Below are 14038 nucleotides of genomic sequence, written 5' to 3' on the forward strand. Positions count from 1 at the left end.
AACCTCATCTTGCAAAAACTTAGATATTAAACACAGAAACTAAAATCCCTTTTGCCATCATGGAGTTTATTCTGAAAGAAAATGGGCATCTGCATCCTCTTGAAGCAAGGTGTTTATGAACATGCTTTGTGCAAAACACACATACCATACCTTTTGTTTCAATGCCATTTCTTGGATGCTTAAAATTTAGTATGAGCTTTTTTGTTTGCACCCCATGGAACAAAAAGGACCCAGTCACCCCAGAGCAGAAGTTTTTTAAAATTTATAATTGGTAAGATTATGATGCTAATAATAATTGCAGATACATAGAACACACAGATGATTTCTTCATATACTACAATTCTGGCTGTATAAGGTATATGTTTTGTGTGTATTTTGGTTCTCAGATGTAGAAGGATGGATGCTGCAACCGTCTGTTGGTAAATGTGAATATCATGACCAAAAAGAAGACGTGTTGTCATCCAGAAGATTTCCAAAGCTTTAACAAAGAAAGTAGCTGAGAAAAACCTAAAATGCTGAGCAGGCTAAGTGGTGTAATAGACGCTTAGCATCAAATTAACAGAGGAGTTAACTTTTCATCATCTGGATTTCTGGTTTTGAGGCAGAAGTTTTCCTTCCTTGAGCCTGTCATGATGCACCCTGAGAGTGCCAGATCTCTTCACATGGTTAAATAGCATCCTCTGGAGAGGTGTAAGCTGTGTGCATGTCTAACAACATGGAAGTTAAAAAAAAAAAAAAGAAAACTGCCTTTGCAAAAGTATTTTAAAGTTCAGAACAAAGGAGGAACTGAAAAAATTGCAAAACTTATTCCCTCCAAGTAAAAAGAAGTATGATGGAAATCATATTTAACAGACCATTTGACATGTAGAAACACAGCTGTGTGAAATGGTTACTGGCTTCTGCAGGGAATTCAAGACTAAGAAACTATCTCAGGAAAAAAGGAAATGTAATAGATGCTTTAAAGCTGCTTAAAAATAGAAAGAAAAATCTATTAATAAGATATTGCTTTAAAATATTTTCCACCCTATCTGTCCCAGGAAATGGGATCCACTACTAACTGTTCATGTACAAAACGGAACAGTTCCTTGCAAATCATTGTGCTCAAGTACTAAGTGCTCAGTGTGTTAAGAGTTCCAGGAGAAAAAATGAACATCTAATTTACCCTTATTATAAGCTAATGTTGAAAGATGCCAGGCTAGTCTGGAATAGTCATAAAAGCACAGCATGCACGTTGGGATTGAATGCGTGTTGGTGGCCTGGGTATTTTTAATTGGTAAATCAGCATCCCATCTGGCTTATATTAGCATTGCTCCACTGACCCAAGTGGGGTTGCAGCGATGTGTAGCACCTGAAGACCTAGACCTGTGTAAAGGCAATTTTCAGTGAAAGGACCCAAAGTGCCAGCTTTTCTGTGGCAGGCTGTGCTCACAGGCACATGTCCTGCTCTGTGAAGGTGGATGTGCCAGGGAGCTGTGGGAGCAGGCTGCTGCTCCAAGGCTGGCACCATCACAGAGCTGGTTGGGGCATCAGCAGCCAAACTCTTCAGTGCAGGGAGGAGACTCATTGGGATCCTTCGGGCCAACAGTTAATGGATACTTATGATGACAGGCTAAAAGTTCTGGAATGAACATTAAATACTTCAAGGGTCAGATGGTTCACTATGATTAGGGATCAGAAGCATATAACAGCTACTGGTATAAATTGTTTTATCACTTTTTAAGGGACAACCATGTTCTTCTCTCTGACCAGCCAAAAAGTTTAGCACCAAAAGTCTCTGTAGAAGAATCAAGGTGGAATAGAGGACTTGTACCCTCCTAATTTGTCAGTTCATCACAGTCATGTTGGATGTACTGTCCTGCAAAAAAACTTGTGAACAATTTGCTATTGCCTATTCCTGTTATTAGCCCTTGCTGAGCACTTATGGAGGCATTTTTTATTCTTATTTATTTATTATTATGTTCTACCTGATCTCCCTATTTGTTGACAAGTTTCATTCCAAATGAGATCAAAATTAGTGTATTTTTAGTAGCTGGTTCTGTTTAAGTTTTCCCATTGGGACTGCCCAGAACAATTGCTGAGAACTAGATTTTAAGTAGTCTTAAAATATGAATTTATTGCTATAGTTATTAAGTTTAAGAAGGGGGTCTTCTCTTATTTTCCTTCTCCTTAGAGTAACTACCAATGTAAAACTTCCACGATTCTCAGTGCTCCTCTCTGTGTTTCATCATTGCTAATAGCATAAAGCAGCTTCCAACATTTGCAAGCAATCTTTTGCCTTCCAAAAATCTTCTTGACAAAGGTTAATTAAAACTTTTGGCAGAGTTAAGCATACATAAACCACACTTAGTTAAATACACACATGGCTACAACACACAGAAGACAGAATACATAGAGTTACACAGGGCTTGAACATGCTCAAACAAGATTTTTAACAAGATGCTGTTAACATGCTTGGGCTGAACCTCCATCCCAGACCTTCCCTCAGCGCTGCTTTGCTATCATGCTGTGTGATCAGCAAGGCTGCAAGCAGCAGTTGACTTACCAGTCCACTCTTGTCTTGGTGGCTGGGCCACAGCTTTCTCTGCTAGCCCTAAGGCTAATACATGCTGAACTGTTGATAAGGTGGGGAGTGAGATGACTAGAAGCATAAAAAGAGATGCATCTGAAAGCTGTACATGGGTAATTCAACAGGTATTTGAAGAAGAAATCAGGGCAAGATTTCTGCTAGCAATACAGTAGTGTTTGCTCCTCCAGATTTCATCAGTGCTGGCCCTCATTCAAACTTTACTCTACAAACACTGCAGAAAGCTTCCTGCCAGTGCTCCTTTCCCTTGTGCCTCCTGTGCACTTTGCCCAAAGGGAACCCAGCCTGGACCACACCAGGATGTTCATGGAGAGCCAAGATGGTGCAAGCAGCTGTGGCTGGGCTTGCTGTCATTGCTGCTGGTGTTCCAGCAGTGCTGGCTCCTCACTGCCAGGTGGGGTACAACAGCACAGAGCAGGTGTGTGGGAAAGATTTGCTACCAGAGGAAGGGGGAAAGAGGTTAAGCCGACCTGGGGGGAGATGGGGGAGACACCCTGTTCAATGCCCTGAGCTCCTTGTTCCTCTTCCTTTTACCTTTGCCCCACACAAATGAGAATGACTCCCTGGGACTCTCAAAGCTGCTCATCTATAGCAGTACTTTGCCTCTTGGGTAGTTTGTTATGCACTGTGAAAGCTTAATCTGAAAACAGAAACACTGACTAAGCAGGTATGGAGTTGCTTGCAAGACTCTTTTTTATGCCTGCAAAGCACTGACAGCATATTTGTTTTGAAAGAATTGCTTTTCTAATCCCTTATTATTTTATGACAGCTGAAATTGCCTGACTGGATGCCAGCACATATGAACTTCTAAATGGTTCTTACATCTTATTTTATAGTCCATTCTCTGTTTTGAAATAAACTGCCTACTAAAAAAAAGTCAGTTTCCTTGTCTATCTGTTGACATGTACGTGGGTTTTGAGAAAGGGAAGTTGGCATGCAAGGAAATTCGGAAATTGTGAAAGGGAAAATATTTGGGCTATTTTTCCTTCTTTCTCCAATACATGCAATAACAGACCTATTGAAATTCCCTTCCTCTTCTGCCTGGGTTTATCTGGGCTTGCCTGCATGTTGCTCTAGTCCAGCCAGTTTATACAAAGCTCCAGGGTATCACTGTTCCTGCGGATGACGCTCACTGTCACACCCCCTTTTCTTCATGTGCTCCTCACATTCCCGTCTCAGGGTAACATCCGGATGGGACAGCTGGGGCAGTGGGATGCTGTCAGGATGCCCATGGGCTTTGCCACCAGCTGGTGAGCCCACAGAAAGCACCTCTTAGTCTTGCACTGTATCTCAAGCCTTGCATCCCTCCTGTGCCTGCAGCTCCCAGAGCCCCTGGTGTGCTGCTCCCGCAGCTGTGCATACACAGGCTGAAGACATGGTGTCTCAGAACTACTCTGTAAGGGTGGCAAAGGTTAGGTTCTGCATTCTGCATTACACGTCGTTGGCTTATGGCAATGTTTTGTCAAGAGTGATCACCCTTTGTTGCCAAACACTGCTGTCAAATTGGATCTTAGATCTTATTAAACAGAAATCATTTTTCTTGTGTATGTCCTCAGTTGACTGCTTGCTGCTGTCTGTGTGGCTGATGTGAGGTCACTTGTGCTACAGAAATTTGCTTTAAATGCCCAGGTCAGAGCATCACATTAACTGTATTGAAACTGTCTGAGTGCACAAAGCCAGGGCCAGAGCACAGCCTCCCGGACCTCCTGCACTGAACACCAGGCACACCCAGCCCTCACTCCTAACACCTGGGAGCCTTGGCCTCTTGTCTCCCATCCTAATTCCTCACTCCGTTTGTGTGTGGTCAGCCATGGCTTTCTTTCCTGACTTGAAGGGATTTGGGTGATCGCATTTACTGCTCGGCATCCCGCAGAAGGGAGGCAGTCTCTTTTACCATCCTTGTGCTGAAATGTCAATAAATGGATGAATGAATAAATAAATAATGCCTTTTGGCAGAAGGATTGGGAGTAAAAAAAAAAGGGGGGGGGAGTGAGGGAGTGCTTAAAAGAGCATTTCTGATGATACTGAGTAAATGCAAGCAGGGACACTGAAGTGTCACAGTTGTTTTGCAGTGCACTCTTAGCTAGCACAGCAGATGGCATGGGGTCTGCTGGCTGCAAGCACAGGCTCAGAGCTTCCTGGTCTCCCACGTTCTCACTTTGAGGGTTAAAATGAGGGGCTGCATTACCAGAGGCCACAAGATGGCCTTTGGCCTTCCACCTTCCTTCTTCTAATGTGTCCATTTTACCTGTCTGTCCCTCTTTCCATTGTTCTGACCTCAGAGGTTTGGAGGGGGAGTAAGGAAAATGGTGAATGTTTTTGAAAGGCTTAATGACCCCCGCTGTTTAGCTGATCAAACCACTTAAATACGAGAATGCTTTCCTCACACGTACTGGCAGTTAAGCGGCTGAGCTTGTGAAGTGCTGCAGCGGCCTCGCTGGCCCCATGCTGCCTCGAGCCTGGAGCAGGTAGGCAGCCACGAGACGCCTGTGTTTTATTTCTGCGCTTCCTGTTTTAACGCCGCGCTGCATTTCCAAAGGCCGTCTGGCAGCAGCTTTGATTTTGGGAAAGAACTGGGGTTTGCCTCTAGGGTAGAGTCTACAATAGGAAAAAGGCAGAAAAGCATTCGTACCTCCCCGTCGGGGAATCGAACCCCGGTCTCCCGCGTGACAGGCGGGGATACTTACCACTATACTAACGAGGAGCTGTACAGCGAAGTACTCCGGAGCCTTCCCTACATGGTATTTAATCGCTGACAGCTCGGCGGTGACCCTGCCCTGGCCCCTCATAGCCACCATGCTTGGCGGTGCGCTCCGGGAGATGTAGTTCTTCACGCGCTGCCCTCGCCGTTCCAGGGGAGGGCGGGACTACGCGTTCCAGGGGCGGTGCGCGGCACGCTCCTCCCTCCCTGCGGCGGGCGACGGGCGCGACATGGCGGTGGCCGACTCCAGCTCCTTCGCGTCTCCCTCGTGCTGCCTGACGCGGCACCTGTACCTGCGCTGCCGCGTGGACTTCGGCGCGCGGGCGCTGCGGGGCACGGCGGCCTTCACCGCGCGCGCCGAGCGCGAGGCGCTGCGCTGCCTGGTAACGGCGGGTGCGGGGCAGGAGGAGGGAGGGGCGACCCTCGCGCTGCCCGCGGCCGGGCCCGCGCTCGTAGCCGCCTTCCCTTAGCTGCCTCTTCCGTTCGTTCGGCCGGCCCGGCCCGGCCGTCCTTGCTCCCTCCCTGGACCCTCCGCTCCTGCCCCCGGCTGGGCTGCAGCCTCTGCAGCGGTCGGCCCCATCACCCGCGGGTAGCAGCGCTCGGCGGCCCGGGTTTCCTGTGCCTAGAGAGAAGAATATAAATATGTATTTTAAATATGTACTTTCCTGTTAAAACGGCGAAGAGCCTGTTGCCGAAAAAATGGGAGTAAAGGAAAGCTATGCTTATGGCTTTTCCACACGTGTTTTATTGTGGCAGTTTCTTTCTCAGTTACCGATGCACATAAACGTGTGAACCTCCTCGGCGTCGCTTTATATGTGAAGTGAAGCTTGGGGTTTGTGGGTTTGCTTCATGCAGCCTCCATGAAATCCTTTTGTGATTGGCACTTATATTTAGACGAAAAAAAAAAACCAAAAAACCAACCCCAAACATCCTTTTAACAACGAAGAGTGAAACTTCACTCGTGCTGCATGTGAGAGTGCTGCATTATTTAACTCATCTTCTGTTGCATCCATCCTAGTTCCAGGATGGAAGCCTTGGCAGGGCAGTTTCCATCGTGCCCTCATTTTATAGCAGCACTATGAAGTCTTTCACCTTTGTAGTTTACTTAGTGAACTCCTGTTTCCACTTTCATGGTCAGAAGTTGGTTTTCTTCCTTTTCCCCCTCCAGTTTTGTAAGCTCCCTGCTGCTCCCCTAAAATGCTGGTTCCCAGTACACAACATAGGTACTTGATTTCTCTGATTCTACTGAGTAAATACTTTTTCCTTTGGAGAGGCATGTATTTAAGGTTATTACACTGCTAAAGAAGCGTGTAATATTTGCTTCATTACAGGTGTTGGATACAAAAGACGTACAGGTATTTAAAGCGACCGTGAATGGACAGGATGCAACATTTGTTTTTGGAGAAAAGCACAGTTTCAAGGGGACCCCCCTGGAGATCATGCTTCCGTTTGAACTAAGAAGGTACATGCACACTGTTGCTTCTTCCTTTCGATGTTTTCCAAAATGCACTGAGTAAACCGTTTGTCTGCCTGTAGGGTCGTTGTGTAAACCTTGCAGAGGGACTTATAAATAGGGGTTTGCATTTATTTGATGTAATCTTGTAGATGACTTGATATCTGGCTTTCATTAGCCGAGACTTCAGGAGGTTTTGTACCCCCAGGTCTTATATCATGTAGAAAATGACTTGCTAAAGTAAGCGCAAAATTATGTGCAGTGTGTCACAATTTTTACAGTGCTTCTCATCAGTAATAATCTTTCTGCTTCAACTACCTGAATTTTGTCATGTTCAGAATTGCTACAGTATTTCACATGTGAAGTTGCATACTTTGCCTTTCTTTCATGCAAGGGTTGATCCTGTCTTTCTGTAGAACTGCAGGTTATCACTAGGATTAAAAAGAAACTTGTTTTCAAACAATAAAGGTTGTATTGTATTGACTATGCTAAACCAAGTCCCTACAAACTGGAACTTGAGTTTCAGCAGCATGATGGAGACAAGAAATCATAATCTACCACCCAAGTTGGATCAATTTAAAAGTTGTTATCAAATTACAGTACATGTTTTGACAGTTTGCTATGTATGTTGTAACTCCATGGTATCTTGCCTGCCAAAGCTGAGAGCTCTGATTGAATCAGAAAGTTTCCTTGTTTGAATAAAATAGGATACTATGTTGATTCTTACTATTTTGTTTCCAAAACTGGTTACTACCTCTGCAAACTACTACCTCTTCTGTTGCTGCTGTCCTAGGAATTAGTGCAGTTTAGAACCACCTGTAATGTGGAAGAGAAAGGGATGTTATACAGTGTCAGTCCCTTTTGGGGAAATGCTTATGATGTGATGTGAAACTGAACAAGAGAAGTATGTGAACAGGCTTCAGCAGAAACATGGCTTCTTTTGGTTGACTTTCAACCTTCTGTTTTTCAGTTTTATTGCTAGATTTCCCTGTAAGGGGAAAAAGCTACAAGGAGGGATTTGGGAGTTGTGATTATAAGAATTTATATCTTGTGTGAGATGTAGTACTCATTAAAAATCAGTGAAAAGTAAAGGGTAGGAGTTAAAACTAAAAATCTGACTGTTCAGTAAGCAGTGCGCCTTAAGGCAATACGAATTATTTTCTCCTTTCTTGTCAAAGATGTACTTTGGAATGCTGGTTATAAAGCAGATATGTATACCAGGCAGCTTATCTAGTGTCCAACTCCTCTGGTCAGCTGAAGTGTGTTCTGATTTGTGGCTGGATTGTTAATTCCAGAGAGTTGCATGCCTAACCTGGAATTTACTGATAACAAAAGCCAGTACTTCTGTGTGCTTTTAGTGGCAGTGATGGTTATGATATGTCCTTACAAAATAAAAGTATGAATGTTTAAGGTTTGTGTGTGTTCTTTTGTTAGCAAGCTGGTCTTATACTTACATGTAAAATGTTAGGTAGTTGTGACAAAAAAATATATATGTATATAGCTGGTCCAAATGGTTTAAAGAAAAAGTCCATGTTCTCCTTAAAGAGAGGAGAGGAAAAGTTTCTAGTTAATAAAAAACAGAAGTGTCTTGGGACATTCAAATAAACCAGGTAATCTTTACTATCGTAATTGAAAGGGAAGAGTTTTTAATATGCTACTTGAACTTATTTTTAGTGTTTTTGAGACAATGCTGCAGACCTATTTTCTAGAAATCATTGTAGAGGAATTTCAATAGCGATTAAGAGTTGTGTCAAAACAGTCTGATTGTATTCCTTATTACACAGGGGACAAGAAGCTATTGTTGAAATCTCTTTTGAAAGCTCTCCAAACTCTTCAGCTCTCCAATGGTTTACTCCAGAGCAAACTTCTGGAAAGAAACACCCATTTCTCTTCAGCCAGTGTCAGGTTGAGTGGATAATTGTTTATTTTTACTTTTAACACTTTTTATTTACATACGACTGTAATTCTCCCAGGTTTCCAAAGAGTCATAGAGCAGGGCTGGTAGGTATAAGTACAGTAACCCATAACCTCTAATTGCATGTGTATCAGAGGTCCTAACTGAAAGCACTTAATAAGTCAGGGCATTGCTGAGATTTTATTATATGTTTGGAATTTAAGAATTCCAGAACTGCTTTACCCTCTCCAGTATTCTTGTTGAAGTACGCACAGTCCCGTGTGATCAATATATGCGGCTATTGATCTGTCTTACCTACCATTATTTCTGTCAGAAAAGTCTTAACTATGAAAACTACTATAAGCTGTAAGTGATAGGAAGAATTTGCAGATTCGTTTGCAGATAACAGATTTTCTCTATTTCCAGTACTGTATATTGGTTTGATTTATTTCTAGTCCTCTGTATCAGAAGCATTGTTATGTTTTAGCTCCCATTTTTTTTTTTTTTTTTTCTCCTGTCCAGGCTATCCACTGCAGGGCCATCTTTCCATGCCAAGACACACCTGCTGTGAAACTAACCTACTATGCAGAGGTAGATGAACTTGTCATGTGTCTAACTAAAGACAACTACTACAATGGGTGAATTATTATTCTAGGCCACATTCCACCAGCTACAAAAAAAATAAAACCAGAGAATATTGACTTTTAGCTTAATGTAAGAGCCAAAACCTACTTATCTTCCTTGTGGCACTTCTGTAGCCTTACCATTTTCTCTTAGATATATCATCTCATTTTTCGTTCACATATATCTTTCTTTCCAAAATAAAAAAGTAAGTGCTGTAGTAGGAAAGAATTATGTTTTTAAGTCAGGAAAAGCTGACAGTAAGACAACAAAGAGTGCTGTAAAGTATAAACACTTTAAATGACTCTCATGTATGCCATAAGTAATATGTTCCGTTTACATAGATACATAGTCAGGGGATCTTTGCAGTCCTGGCATAAGCAGTCTGATTGTTTTAAGGAAGCAAAAAGTGAGATGTGCAATGTGATATTACAATTCAGTAGTCTGAAGAAAGTGAACTTTTTTTTAATTTCTGTCAGAGGTAATCCTTCTGGTTAATTAAATATTGCCAGCCTTTAAGGTAGTATTTTCTATATGCCGTACATTCTACTTGACCGAGAGGACTTAACAACAAATCTGGGCTACTCTTTTTGCTATCACTGTTTCTAGTATATTGTATGGTCCCTTGTGGCAGTTGACTTCCTCATAGTTGGGTAACCTTTCAGATATCAGTTCCTAAAGAGCTGGTGGCTCTTATGAGTGCTAATCGTGATGGAGAGATGCCTGACCCAGAGGACAGCAGTCAGAAGATATACTGTTTCAGTCAGAACGTAAGTGCTCTGTGCTAGTAAGCAGATGCCTAAGGCGTCTTATTCCCAATGCATGCAGTTCTGCTTTCTCTGTGGAGCCAAAACATTTGCCTCTGTCTAGTGCATAAGGCTTCTATAAGTTATCCACGTGTCCCTTGTTAATTTCTCTTATTATTAGTGGTAGCAGCAGTGGTTTTGTGTTATACCTTAGTTACTGGCCTGTTCTTATCTCAACCCGTGGGAGTTATATTCTTTCGATTCTCCTCCCTGTCCCTCCGGGAGCTGGGGGAAGGAAGAAGAGGGGGGAGGGACGTGAGTGAGCGGCTGTATGGTTCTGAGTTACCAGCTCAGCTTAAACCATGACACCAGGGCTGTATGTTATCTAGAAATACACTATTGGTAAGTTTGGTGGACATGTACAAGGAATAACATTTAGTCAAATTGAAATTACACACTTCCTAATATAGAAAACCATTCGATTGATTTGTTAGAAAAGGCATGTGTTTCATTAAACAAACAAACAAAAAATAAGTAAAATGCATTAAACACCAAATATATAAATCAAAAAAGAGAAATGCATTAAAAAAAGCACCCACATCATCTAACGTAGAAAACTGTGAGACTGATTTGTTAGAAAAGGCAAGTGTTTCCTTAGACAAATAAGGGTAACACATAAAATTCAGTGATACCTGTGTGTGCTAAGCTCACTTAAAACTACCTTTTTTATTTGGTCCTGCGCGTCCAGGCTAGTAAGAGATGTAGTGAAGAGCAGCGTCTGTAAAAATGAATTTATAACCCAACAGCCATAGAGATTTGAAGTAATTGATATACTGATATATATATATCATATATTGACATACATGATATTACTTATTCAACATTGTTTAGTCAGATAAATGGAACTTTTGTAGGGATGGTTGTATTTTCCCCTTTTATTTTCAGAGCAGCACAAGAAAGCATTTCTGTATAAAGAAACTGTAGCTTTGGATTTTTTTTCATTAAAATAACAAATATTTAGCATTTTTTATTTAAATATTTTAATTTCACGCATGGACATCAATTATATAGTTTTTGATTTTGCTGAATCTTTTACATCCAAAAATATTCTTGTTTGCTTCAGTTCATTAAAGCTCTTCCGTGTCTTTCTGTGTGATACAACTGCCCTTCATCTGAGCAGTATGTCTTAACTCCTTCTTCTGTAACATTTAACAGAGCTGGAATGAATATGGAAAACTGACTTTCTTTTGAACAGTGATGAAAGCAGTGGCATTTTTTTGTGCAGATTTTTTTCAAACAGAAATGATACAACTTTGTGGCCCTGGTGTGAAACATCTGTGAAATGAGTACTTGTAGATAAAGGAGTATCACTTGGTGAGAAAAAACAATGCCTTTGTTATAAGGCAAGAAACTATGGAGGAAATGTGCACACTTCTTATTTACATACCTTTGTTTTTCTTTGAATAAGTGGTTTTGATTGCTCACATTACAAAGAAATTCCTTTTTTTCTCTTGTTCTCCACTAGGTTCCCATACCTTGCTATTTGATTGCTTTAGTGGTTGGAGCTTTAGAAAGCAGGTGAGTGAATTTGCACAAAGTAAAAATATTGGTAATCATAATAAATCTTTGGAGATTTTTTTGCTTGTTTCTTGGTCTTGTTTCTAGCTTTAAAAGGTCTTAGAAGTTCAATGAACCTGTCTATTTGTATCAAACTGCATGTATTTTGATTCACTTTTGCCCCTGTGTTAGCTTCCTATAGAATTATTTCTAGTTGATAGTGTCTTAGTGGAATTTTTACTTTCAACAGAAAGATTGGCCCAAGGACACTGGTGTGGGCTGAAAAGGAGCTAGTGGATAAATCAGCCTATGAATTTGCTGAGGTGGGCAATTTTTTTTAACAAAGAAATGTTTTGTAAATTAACTGTTTCACGTAGCATTGGGAAAAGAACAGGCTGCAGTTCAGTGTTGTGTTCATCTGTAGCTCTCTTTTCTCTTCCTCCCACCCCCAAAAATGCTGCTGTTCTATCACCACCCAAAACTACTACTGAACGTAAATATTGGTACAGTCTTGTGCTCATTTTGCATGTGGGACATGCCAAGGTGAAAGAGAATGAAGTATGAAATCCATAGCTTATTATTTGTTCAGTGTTTGTAGCCAGAAGTGATGTTAGAAGCTAATGTGAATTCTTGTTTCAGGCTGAAGCTATGCTGAAAACAGCAGAAGATTTAGCAGGACCCTACGTATGGGGACAGTATGATTTGTTAGTCTTGCCACCTTCTTTTCCTTATGGTGGTATGGAGAATCCTTGTCTTACTTTTGTAACTCCAACACTATTGGTAAGTGTAACACTGATAAAAGTCAGCTTTTTCTTGGGGCTTGCTTATCCATCAAGTGATGGATATTAACCCGCAAATGGGATTAATGTTTCCCCTCAAAAGAACTGTAAAGATTCCTCCCCCTCAGGAGTTTGGAATCATAATGGAAATGCATTAAGTGGTATAATTTGAGGTTTACTTGAACTGACTGCCTTTTTTTGGTTTGTTTTCTTTTCAGGCAGGTGACCGATCACTGTCAAATGTAAGTGCAAAATAAGTTAATGTCTTCAAGTAAAACACAACTTGAAGTTGTATCTTAGCTTCCTTTGTAATAGATAACCTGTGAGAATTAAAAATTAAGGCAGTAAGTCAAGAAGTCTTACAAAGTGAGTTTTAGTTCTAAGTAAGCTGTAGAAAACTGTAGATGTACCTATTTTGTATAACAAACAGATGAAAGTAACATGGGTGCCTGTATACATAAGGGTCTGACTGAAGTTAGCTGCTCAATAGCTTTTTTTCTCTCCTGTGTATAGATATGTTTAAAAACCACAACTGAATTGATCTAATTGAAATTGTTTGTAGGGAATTTTTTTCTTCTCTGTGCACTAGAACTCAGTTCTAGTACAGAACAATACTAAAACTGTGTAGTTTAAAAGTGGAAATAATGAGTGTGATTTGAGTAAATTCTAATTTTTCTGGAAAATTGAGTACTCTGGGTGCTGTTTTATCTCGTATGTCTTTCTACTAGACTGATGCAGTGCTGAAAAGAAAAGAGGATATGATTGCCTTATCCCAAGAAAACTGAAATATCTGACATGGATGCTTTTTAATGTATCATGAATCATTATCTTTTAGGGGTGATCTTTTTTTCCTGTTTGGTATTTTAGATCATCCCAGCACTGCAGAAGTCGCTAAGGTGGGAAGGTAGTACTAGTCTGTCACTTGGCTTGGATCCAGTATTCTGAAATGTGATTTCACAAACAAGTGCCTGCATTGTGCTACCAGAGAAGTCAATTTTGTTGATCATTGTGGGTCTATGACTTGCAGGCTGGACATTCAAAATTATTACTGGAATAGGTTCAGTATGATAGTGTTAATGCTCTAAATAAAATTCATATGGGTAAGTTTATAGAACTGTGAATGCTAACCAGCTTTGGGAATGTAATGCAATAAAGGAGATCCCTTTTGTTTTTCTGTTGGGATTTGATGTTCATTTTCCAGAGGACTCTAAATGATAGATCTGTCACTATTTTCTGTGTTTTAGGTTATTGCTCATGAAATCTCTCACAGTTGGACAGGAAACTTGGTAACAAATAAAACATGGGAGCATTTTTGGTAGGTGTGATGTTCAGTTCAATGCAAATCATAATTTAAAATCAATCTGTAAAGAAACCAACTAAATTAATTTTTCCATTCTAGTAGTTCTGACTTTATCAATATATTTCCAGGCTGAATGAGGGACATACTGTATACCTGGAACGCAGGATTGGTGGTCGGTTGTTTGGTGAGCAGTTCAGGCACTTTCAAGCCCTAGGAGGATGGAGGGAACTGCAGAATACGGTACATATTTTTAAGCATATACCCAAATAAAACAAAGCTAATTTCATGTGTTTCCCACAAAGACTTGTATATTCAGCTTTCCTAACACTTTCCTAATTGGAGGATAAGCATCTTTGATTCCAAGGTATAGGATCTCTTCCCAAGGTAATAGCCTACTATACTC

The 14038-nt window shown here is 41.0% G+C and overlaps 1 protein-coding gene and 1 non-coding gene across 4 annotated transcripts in view; one reads left to right on the top strand and one right to left on the bottom strand.

The window, feature by feature from the left end:
- Window positions 1-5216: 5216 nt before the first annotated feature.
- On the bottom strand, window positions 5217-5288 carry TRNAD-GUC (transfer RNA aspartic acid (anticodon GUC)). The gene has a single exon. It is a non-coding gene; the product is annotated as a tRNA-Asp (tRNA).
- Window positions 5289-5502: 214 nt separating this feature from the next.
- LTA4H (leukotriene A4 hydrolase) overlaps window positions 5503-14038 on the top strand; it is a 128491-nt gene continuing 119955 nt past the window's right edge. For 2 of the 3 annotated variants that reach the window (XM_061454570.1, XM_061454569.1), the window contains exons 1-11: window positions 5503-5668; window positions 6617-6747; window positions 8523-8643; window positions 9155-9223; window positions 9919-10023; window positions 11525-11577; window positions 11807-11879; window positions 12196-12336; window positions 12554-12577; window positions 13580-13650; window positions 13764-13875. In XM_061454570.1, coding sequence (XP_061310554.1) covers window positions 5516-5668; window positions 6617-6747; window positions 8523-8643; window positions 9155-9223; window positions 9919-10023; window positions 11525-11577; window positions 11807-11879; window positions 12196-12336; window positions 12554-12577; window positions 13580-13650; window positions 13764-13875 — 1053 coding nt within the window. In that variant the 5' untranslated portion in view covers window positions 5503-5515. The remainder of the gene's footprint in view (window positions 5669-6616; window positions 6748-8522; window positions 8644-9154; window positions 9224-9918; window positions 10024-11524; window positions 11578-11806; window positions 11880-12195; window positions 12337-12553; window positions 12578-13579; window positions 13651-13763; window positions 13876-14038) is intronic. The other variant, XM_061454571.1, reaches the window with a different exon arrangement.

The sequence above is a fragment of the Pezoporus flaviventris genome, unplaced genomic scaffold, assembly GCF_033815535.1.
Source record: "Pezoporus flaviventris isolate CSIRO_AGI_PZ_B2104156 unplaced genomic scaffold, CSIRO_AGI_Pfla_v1 ptg000016l, whole genome shotgun sequence".
Lineage (NCBI taxonomy): Eukaryota > Metazoa > Chordata > Aves > Psittaciformes > Psittacidae > Pezoporus > Pezoporus flaviventris.